The 10,503-nt window shown below is 35.9% G+C and overlaps 1 protein-coding gene across 1 annotated transcript; it reads left to right on the top strand.

Moving 5' to 3' along the window:
- The first annotated feature begins 249 nt into the window (after positions 1–249).
- sfxn1 (sideroflexin 1) lies at positions 250–7,050 on the top strand. The gene is made up of 11 exons (XM_016285136.1): positions 250–376; positions 2,634–2,809; positions 2,920–3,090; positions 3,198–3,296; positions 3,410–3,485; positions 3,637–3,722; positions 4,724–4,851; positions 5,152–5,201; positions 5,396–5,445; positions 5,537–5,584; positions 5,686–7,050. The coding sequence occupies exons 2-11, from the start codon at positions 2,640–2,642 to the stop codon at positions 5,780–5,782; spliced, it is 975 nt and encodes a 324-aa protein (XP_016140622.1). The 5' UTR covers positions 250–376; positions 2,634–2,639; the 3' UTR covers positions 5,783–7,050.
- The last annotated feature ends 3,453 nt before the right edge of the window (positions 7,051–10,503 follow it).

The following is a 10,503-nucleotide window of genomic DNA, read 5'->3' as shown; positions in this document are numbered from 1 at the left end:
AAAACTGAAGACTTGAAACAGATTTGGCATCTTTGAAGCTCGTTCAATTTCATAATCTAAATATTTGCATTCCTTTGATTTCATGACAAAAGTCTTTCGTTGACTGACATGCATTTTATTTTTATTTTTTTTTTGATATAACCGTTTTCTAGAATATAAATCGAATGTTACCATGTTGCAAATATTTTCCAAGATATTGAAAACTTTTATTTTGAACTGTCTTCAGCGTCTCTGGTTGGATGGGCGAGAGGGTGGCGTTTACTGCAGCGTTCTTCACCTTCATTCGTAAATACCAAATTAGCCTCAGCGCGTGAGACTGATATCTGCTGCGGAGTGCTGTGATTCGGTCTGACGGCGAGCTTTGCACTGTTGCACTGTAAGTAACATGACCTTTCTTTATAGATCTCCACGGATGCCATTGTCAACATATGTTTTTTTTTCTTTTTTTTGCTGGCTGCATTAGAATGTAAAAGCTTATGCTGTTTGTGATGTGGCATCCAGAGGTTGATAAAGAGGTGCACAGCTGGAGTTGTACAGATGCTTTTAAAGACAAAACTAACATTGATTGAGATGTTCATCATATGGAGCTATATTTTTAACATTATATTTAAGCATAATATAATTCATATTTGGATTTATGACATATTGAAAACCCCAATGGAAGCCACCTAACCGGTACTGACTGGTTTTGAACCATACTTTGCCATTGGGCTACAATGATGAAATTCTAAGTCGATTTCAAAACGAGACACCATATAACGTTAAATCATGCCATTTATACTACAGTGTTTGCTCTTTAAAGAGCATCACTGTTTTAACACATAAAATATAGCCTATGAATTAAGATATGTGCATGCATATTATTACTAGGCTATTGAAAAAACACAGAGTATAATATATACAATTATGAATGCATACTATTGGCCAAGAAATGGGGCTGTTTGAGGAAAGTGTCATAAACACGGTTTCTCTGTTCAAAGTTCAGTTCAGATCAAGAGGCCCGTGCATCGGTCAGTGTCTTATCACTGCAATCCATAGTGAGTACGCGCTGTTCTGGTGTTTTCATTGTAGGAAAACGTAAAATATAGTCGCTTTGTTGCGATATCAGAATCGCGAATCAATTGTTCTTTTGAGTCGGCTCTTTGTTTTAGCGAATCGGTTGAGCCTGTGCACACAAGCAGTCTGAAGGATTGTTCACAAAAATGACTGAACGATTCGTTGACGGATCGAATTGGATCCGTCAGAATCAACAATTGACTCATTGAACCGAGAACTAAACTTATTGGCAAATAGAAGAACATGTTACATAAAAGTTTTTATTCAATTGCTTGTTATGGAAATACGCTACGATATTGTGTATATATATTGTGTGACTTAATGTAAATATACATTTTAAATCATTTTTTGGAATTATGGCTGATCTGGGAACATTAAATTACATAAACACCATATTTAATAAAACATAAAACACCATATTTAATAAAACATAATCGAATTCAAACGTAATATAAAGCAATGCCTACATATCGAAACGTTTCTAAGCATTTAAAATACCACACTGGGATGTATGGCTGAATTCCTGAATTCTTTTCGAACCGGTTCTTTGAAACGAACTGCTCAAAAGAGTCGACTCGGACTCAACTGAGAATCGACTGAGTCGGACTTCAACCGGGACGCAGCGTAAGCCAAAGCATCAAGTGATCTCGTGCAAAGCATGAGCATGATTTGATTTAAAAAGACACGGGCCCACTTTTCTAGCTGTCAGCAGAGAAACGCATGATTTATTATCGTCCCTTTAGCCGTCTTTGGTGCATTGTCAAGATAAAATGTCACCAAGCTGCAAGCGCGTGATTTATTTCATTCTGCCACTGTGAATGCCTTTAATTGCAATATGCACATGGAAATAAATGGTACAAATCTGTTATCTAAACTCAACCTTGAAGCATTTGATAATGAAGTTGGTTTTCTAATAGTCATTGGAAAGGCATGGTTCAAAATAGTAACCTCTTATCATTTAAAACCATAACCATAATCTAAAAATGGCATTTGATTCACTAGATGTTATTTTACTATATTGTTTTTTCTATATACGAAATATAGTAAAACTGACTGTTTGACCAGAAATGAAAATTCTGTTTACATTACCGTTCAAATGTTTGGGGTCAAGATTTATTTATTTTTTTTAAGAATTGACTACTTTTATTCAGCAAGGATGCATCAATGATTGACCTTTCTATTCATCAAATAACCTTGAAAAATATGTTAGGCAGCACTACTGTTTTCAACATTGATAATAATAAGAAATATTTCATTTTAGAATGATTTCTGAAGGGTCGTGACACTGAGGACTGGAGTAATGACAACTGAAAATTCAGCTTTGATATCATCACATGAATAAATTGCATCTTAAAATGTATTCAAATCGAAAACAGTTATTTTAATATTAGGTATTCTTATAATATTTCACAATATTACTGTTTTATTGTATCTTGAAACAAGTAAATACAGTCTTAAGTGAGCAGAAGATCTCTTACCATCCCCAAACTTTTGAACAGTAGTGTACTTTCCATCAAAAATTACTTCTGTGTTAAAAGATAAAGAAAAGTGCTTTTAACAATGTGATATTTTCACAGTGTACCATGGCATCTGAGTGTACCATCTCCACCTCCTTAAACATTAAAGAGCCACGCTGGGATCAGGGAACATTTGTGGGTCGAGCAAAGCATTTCTTCACTGTCACAGACCCGAGAAACATCCTGCTGTCGAATGAACAATTAGAAAAAGCGCGTCAGATTATTCTGGATTACAAGTAAGATTCTACTTTGCATTCATGTGCTTTTCTATAGCATTCATGCTACATAGTTTTCTAACAAATACACTTTACACTAAATACCCTCTTCCGTTTTCCTCTCCTTGAAGAAAAGGGGTGGTAACACCAGGTCTCACAGAAGACGAGCTATGGAGGGCGAAGTATGTTTTTGACTCTGCATTCCATCCAGACACAGGCGAGAAAATGCTCCTGATTGGTCGCATGTCTGCTCAGGTCCCCATGAACATGACCATCACTGGATGCATGATGACGTTCTACAGGTGAATCATGCTGGTTTGCTGTATAATCCACTATTGTACGGTAGCTATAGGACTTTTTTGAACAGTAAATGTAATGCTGAAAATGTATACTCTTTCTCGCTTTTTAGAACGACTCCAGCAGTTCTGTTTTGGCAGTGGATCAATCAGTCTTTTAATGCAATAGTCAACTACACCAACAGGAGCGGAGATGCCCCCATCACAGTAAAGTGCGAGGGCTTTAGATCACGCATTTGAAATTTTTTTGCATTTATCTTGTGTTCTACTTTGAACTGTTTTTGCAATATCCCTAAATTCCTAATATATGTTCTTGTTCTTGCAGCCAGCTTGGCACAGCATATGTATCAGCCACTACAGGAGCCGTGGCTACTGCGTTAGGACTAAATGCATTAGCAAAGGTAATGGTCTTGCTTTCTAATGTTTAAGGGCTGTAACTCTTTCACTGCAAAGTAATAAATAGAGTGTTTACTGCTCCGTGCTCACTCTTTGTGTTCATGTAATAATCCACATATTTGTTTAAACTAAAAATGTAATTTCACTGTGTTTCAGCATGTGTCTCCACTCATAGGACGCTTTGTTCCTTTCGCTGCTGTAGCTGCTGCTAACTGTATTAATATTCCACTCATGAGACAACGGTAAATAATTATCTAAAACCAATCATGCATAAAGAGCGTTGACCTGATTTTACTAGGGTTGCTCAGAATTGGTTGCTCGTTAGGCATGGTATACTGGAATAACATAAAATGTGCATGTGAAAAAAAAATACTATAGTAATTTATAGTAAATGCTATAGTGTTTTTGAACCTTACTGTAGTAAAGTACTTGAATGAATTTGTTGTGGTAATTCTATAGTTGCTGTGGTAATATAACAACTATAGTTTTCTACAACTATATAGTATATTATACTACAGTGCACTACAGTTTACTGTAGTAAAAACTAAAGTATACTACAGTATTTATTACAGTTTATCAGTTCACTATAGTTAATACTACAGTATGCTGTAGCATTCAATAACAAAGTATTGTAAATACTATAATGTATACCGTATAATACACTTTACTATAGTATGGTTCAAAAACACTATAGTATTTACTATAAATTACTATAGTATTTTTTCTTGTGTTCAAATGTTAGGGGCTGGTAAGATTTGTTATGTTTTTGAAAGAACTCTTATGCTCACCAATTTATTTGATCAAAAATATAGTAAAACATTAATATTGTGAAATATTACTAAAATCTAAAATAACTATTTTCTATTTAAATAAATGTCTTAATATATCATTTATTCCTGTGATGGCAAAGCTGAATTTTCAGTAGCCATTACTCCAGTTTTCGCACAACCCTTCACAAATCATTGTAATATGCTGCTCAAAAAAACAATCCTTATGCATAATATTCTTGTGGAAACCATGACGCATTTCTTTTTCAGGATTTTTTGTAATATTATAAATGTCTTTACTGTCACTATTGACTAATTTAATGCATCTTTGCTGAATAAAATGATAATTTCTTTAAAAAAAAAAAAAAAAAAAAATTGAATCTGCTGACCCCAAATATTTGACCGGTAGCGTATACTGTGTGCACAGTATAACAGACATGAAGTGATGTGAAAGATGTTCCTTTTTTTTCAATCAGGGAACTCAAACACGGCATTCCAGTAACAGATGAGAACGACAATCGGTTAGGAGAATCTTCAAAGGCAGCTCAACAGGCCATCACACAAGTGGTGGTTTCCAGAATCCTCATGGCCTCTCCGGGAATGGGTTCGTTTATTCTAAATCTCTCAATCCTATTACAGTAGAATGGACTTTGCAACTATATTTATAAAATTATGCATGTACAGTGACGTCCAAAAGTCTGAGACCACACTTAAAATCTGGAATCTATTTTAAACCTAGAAATAATGTTTTAAGTATAATAAAATATATCAGTTTTTTTTTTTTGAGTTGTCCCTCACTGTAGGTCTTATGCAAATGCAATGTTGATTTATCAAAGTGCACATCTGTTACGGACATTGTAATTACAAATAAATAATCGATCATTCTAATTAAATCTTCCTATAGCAATCCCTCCGTTTTTAATGAACTCTTTGGAAAAGAAGGCCTTCCTCAAGGTAATTTCAAACTTGCATTATAAATATTTTGTTTACATGGCGGAAAATCTTAATGAAAGCTATTTAGCCTTAGCAGAGCACGTACACACCCAACAACGGTGTCCAGTCTGCTTGAATGCATTAGCCCTTAAAATGGCCCCATAGAATCAAGGGCTTTGTTGCCAGGTTGATTTCCTCCCCCTTCATTTTTTCAGAGGTTTCCGTGGATGAGTGCACCCATTCAAGTTGGCTTGGTTGGGTTCTGGTGAGTTGCCAAAGATAGATTGATGGTCTAATAAACAGTTATTTCCTGAAAGGAATTCAAGAATTTGTGACCCATTCTTTCTTCTTCTTAGCCTTGTGTTTGCAACCCCATTGTGCTGTGCGTTATTCCCACAAAAGAGGTGAGAACATTTTCAAAGCAGTTTGAATCTTTTCGGAATAACTCTATTGCTTTTATGAATCATTCTGTTGGATTTTATAATTAAATGCTTCGTTCATGCAGTTCTATGTCAGTGAGCCGTTTGGAACCAGAGCTGCAGGAGAAGATTCGAGCCAGTCATCCTGGAGTAGAGACTGTCTACTTCAACAAAGGACTGTAAAGACAAACGTTGGTGAATCTGCTCTCTACTGTAATGGTTTCACGTTCATCTAAAACATCTCTTTGTGTGCCAAAGTTCACCCGTTCCTCTCCAGGACATCCCAACTCATTTGTCATTTTGTAAGATGTTTTTTAATTGTTTTTAAGCTTGTCGTTGCTGATCTTTGCCGATCTTTTTGTCTGACGTGTATGACGGTGCACACTACTGTACATACATGTAGCATTGTGGTTATTTTTATTTATTATATTTGAAATCATTTTGTTTGCTGCCAGATTATTCCACGTGCCATTCAATGTTTTCAGTAAGGATCAAAGATGGCTGGTGTTGACCTTGTTTTTCTTTTCCGTTAGTCTGTATTGCATTGTTATTGTCAGTATTTTGTCTTTATCTCTTCATGAGGGTTGCAGTTTATACGTTACTGCCAAATTTCATTGCAGTTTCAAGCAAAATCAAGGGACCTCTTAATGACGATGGTGCAATCCGTTGAAAACGTTGCCAAATACAAACCTCTGCTGCACATTTCCTTAGACGCAGGTTTAATAAACCGATTAACTACAGCATGGGTTTTAAGAAGAGTTGTATCTATTTTGCTATCCTCAGTATTTGAGTTGAACTAGGATGTTATACAAGAATAGTGTGTATGTTCATATAATTTCTTCTGCCTGCTGACAGTGCATGAACAAACGTTTTGTAAGTGAAAATAGTGTGAGGTTAAAGTTCTACGTGTTCTCATTGACTGTTCCAAAGTCCACTCCTCTAGCAGTTCAATGTAACACATTGTTTTTCAATGCAAACTTGTCAAACCTGCTTCTGTTTTCTATTTTATGAAAGGCCATTTACTTCAGTCCACCTTAAAAACGGTCTTTTCATGTGCCATATTTTGTTATGTTTAAGGTAACACACAGCAGTCTCCATTAAACCTACTAGAATAACTAGAACAATCTAACAGTATATAGGTTAATGACTAATGGAAGTTAATGTGTCATTTTCTGTATCTTTCAAAGATAAGACACAATCCAATAGTTTTTTTTTTTTAACTAGTGTGATTTTTCCTTTTATGAAGTGCTACACTGCTTTTTCCGTAAATCCTGTTCTTGTTTGCCATCTACACTACATGGGCAAAGTACATGGACACTTCCTTTGAATAAACAGGTTTGGCTATTTCAGTAATTTATGATGACAAGTATTAATGCAACAGCATAAAGACATTCTATCTAGAAAATTGTATTTTAGTGATCTACATTACTCCAGTCCATCAGTTAATGTCGTGTGAAGTGAAAAGCTTCAACTTTTAACAGCTTTTAACTTTAAACCGTTGCTTCAGGCAGGATGACTTTTTCACTTGAGAAAGCAATATTATGGATAAAGACTTGAAAACGTGGATTTGTCTATTATGAACACAGCTTTTCACTTCACAAGACGTAAATGGATGTACTGGAGCCATTTGGATTACTTGTGCATTATTGTGATGTTTTTATCAGCTCTCATTCTGATGGCACCCATTCACTGCAGAGGACCCTTTGGTGAGCAAGTGATAATGCAAAATTTTTCCAAATCTGTTCCAATGAAGAAACAAACTACATCTTGAATGGCCTGAGGGTGAGCAAATTTTCATTTTTGGGTGAACTATTCCTTTAATGGAACTGCATACAGTGATATTCTAGAGAACTGTATGTTAAACTTTATGCTCAAGGTCCTTAAAGAACTGACTTGCCACCTTTTTTGAAACAAGATGACTGGCCTACACAAAGCCTCGTCCTTTAGGATGAATTGTAACACAGGCTGTGAACCAGTTCCCATCACTGCGTCCATGTTCCAAAAGCCAAAGCCGTCCTAGAAGAGTTTGGAGCAAATGGATCAAGTCAAATAATGCTTTTAGTTTGACGCGACATATGGGTATGTGTTTGGATGTCCATGTATTTTTGACTATGTTATGTATTTTTAGATTTACTGATGTTAATCTTTGTGAACTTTCTGTTTAATTGACTAAGTCTCCATGTGTTGAGGTATTTAAATATGTTTAATGTTTAATATGTAACCTACTAAGAGAGCACAACCGCTCTCGGTTAGCTGTGTGTTGAGCGCTCTGATCTTTGTTGTTGATGTTGATGTGTCACATTTGTTCAGTTCTTGAATGTAGTGTTGGGAGTAATGAAATCAAACAGAGCAATGTACATTTCCGTGGATAGACTGCTGGTTCTGTTGGTAGCCACTCTTTGTTTTTGTTTTAATTGTGACAAAAGCACAACAGTCCTTGTTCTTCAAGATTCCCTGAAGGTTTTCGGTATTATGCTTCATGTATCTCTGTGAAAGATGATGGGTAGGGGACAATTCTAGGTGTTTATAATGTGTGCCAGCGTCACTAACATTCGCAGGGCCTGGGACAAATTGTTGTTGTCCCCCTCGATGAAGGCCCTAGGTGCTCAGATCTTTGATCATTCCTATTCCATTTGAGATCTGTGAAACTTCTTGTATAAATGGACTGAATTCATAACTGATGTGTCAAACAACTGCTGGTTTGTTCAGGAGAATCACAACAGCAATGTAGCCATGAGGATCTTTAGACAGGAATTTACAGCACATCTGTTCTTTTTAATCATTATAAGGTAGCTGACTTTATTAATATACTAAGTGGAATTCTGTCGTTTCCTGAACAAGAAAACATTTCCTTGTGCACTGAACAGCATAATACTGTTTGTTTCCTGATCCCATATTATGTAATCAATCACTAGGCTATAGCTCAAGGAATCTGCATACTTGGAACAAAACGGGAATACTCTGAGGTGACTCAATGGTCTGCTCTTCAAATGTACAAGTCGCTCGTATAATAATTTGTTTACAGTGAATGAGATGGGTGTACGATTTTCAAGATGAATATTTAAAAAATGTTTCTTATTTTACAGTGAATGGGGATAGTGTACTGTGTAGATTACACTGTACTCTGGATTACCTAAATTAAATAAAGAGTATTAAGCAATGGATCGATTTTGTGGCCTGTCCTCATAGCTATATTTGTTTGGTGTGTCACTCTAGATTTTAGGGTTGTGCATTTAAATTTCTTACAGTTTCCTCAGTATGAATGAACAGAAATTCGTTCACTTACTTCAACTGGTTGTTCTATTCATCAGCGTTCGGCGCTTATGTCATTCTTATTTTACAGTGAATGGGGATAGTGTACTGTGTAGATTACACTGTACTCTGGATTACCTAAATTAAATAAAGAGTATTAAGCAATGGATCGATTTTGTGGCCTGTCCTCATAGCTATATTTGTTTGGTGTGTCACTCTAGATTTTAGGGTTGTGCATTTAAATTTCTTACAGTTTCCTCAGTATGAATGAACAGAAATTCGTTCACTTACTTCAACTGGTTGTTCTATTCATCAGCGTTCGGCGCTTATGTCACGCTTAAAAATGAATGTCATTGCATTAAATAACTATATATATATAAAGTTTAAATCAAATCATAAAATAATATACTTGTTGGCTTCGAACGTTAGTGCTATATCATTATCTTTAAAATTCATAACTTTTAAATATGGCCCAAGTGTCTTCTGTTGCTAATTATAGGTAAGGGGTATAAACAAACCGATGAAAGGGCGACACATACTGGACATACTTGGAACTCAACACTTTTGGCTGTGTACTGTAGACACAACATTAGACTAATATAGAATCTGAAGATGATAATTGTTTGAACCATTTCGAAGCCCCTGTGTTTAACACACACACACACACACACACACACACGATAATATATCATATAATATATAGAATGAAACAATCAAGATGAAATTGAAGTGCAGACTTTAAGTTTTAATTCAAAGGGTAGAACAAAACCATTTTTATACACAGTCCCCACATGTTCAGGGGCTCAAATGTAGTTGGACAAATAAAAATAATCATAAATAAAATGTCATATTTTGTTGAGAATCCTTTGCAGGCAATGACTGCCTTAAGTCTGGAACTCATGAACATCACCAGAGACTGGGTTTCCTCCTTTGCGATGCTTTGCCAGGCCTTTACTGCAGCTGACTTCATTTGTTGTTTGTTTGTGGGCCTGCCTTTAGTTTTGTCTTCAGCTAGTGAAATGCATGCTCAATCAGGGTTGAGATTGTGAAAGGGATCCACCGATCATCCACCACTGTTGTCCTCCGTGGACATCCAGGCCTTTTTATGTTGCTGCGCTCACCAGTGCATTTTTTTTCTCAGAATGTACCAAACTGTTGATTTGACCGCTCCGAATGTTCCTGCTATCTCTCTGATGGATTTGTTTTGTTTCTGAAGCCTAACAATTGTCTGTTTCACTTGTATGGAGACATCCTTTGACCACATGACGTGGGTTCAGAGCAACAGCTTCCAAATGCAAATGGTACACTTAGAATCAACTCCAGACCTTCTACCTGCTTAATTGATGTAGAACTAACGAAGGAATAGCCCACATCTGTCCATGAAATGGCGTTTGAGTCAACTGTCCAATTACTTATGGTCCTTTGAAAAAGGGGGGAGGTAAAGAGCTGTAATTCCTTAACCTTTTCTCCAATTGTGATGAGAATACCCTCAAATTAAAGCTCAGAGTGTGCACTTTAAGTCCATATTCATAATATAACTGTAACTTGAATATGTTTTGGTCAAGTCAAGTCACCTTTATTTATATAGCGCTTTTAACAATACAGATTGTGTCAAAGAAACTGTACAGCATTAATTAGGAAAATATTGTGAC

The sequence above is a fragment of the Sinocyclocheilus grahami genome, unplaced genomic scaffold, assembly GCF_001515645.1.
Source record: "Sinocyclocheilus grahami isolate Dianchi unplaced genomic scaffold, SAMN03320097.WGS_v1.1 scaffold193.1, whole genome shotgun sequence".
NCBI lineage: Eukaryota > Metazoa > Chordata > Actinopteri > Cypriniformes > Cyprinidae > Sinocyclocheilus > Sinocyclocheilus grahami.
This window is presented reverse-complemented; position numbering and strand designations above follow the sequence as displayed.

Excerpts from the sequence above, each read along its gene's own strand:
- sfxn1 (XM_016285136.1), top strand. The coding sequence starts at position 2,640 with ATGGCATCTGAGTGTACCATCTCCACCTCCTTAAACATTAAAGAGCCA. Across the intron at positions 3,091-3,197 it reads TGCATGATGACGTTCTACAG|AACGACTCCAGCAGTTCTGT; the intron begins GTGAATCATGCT and ends CTCGCTTTTTAG. Across the intron at positions 3,297-3,409 it reads GATGCCCCCATCACAGTAAA|CCAGCTTGGCACAGCATATG; the intron begins GTGCGAGGGCTT and ends TTGTTCTTGCAG.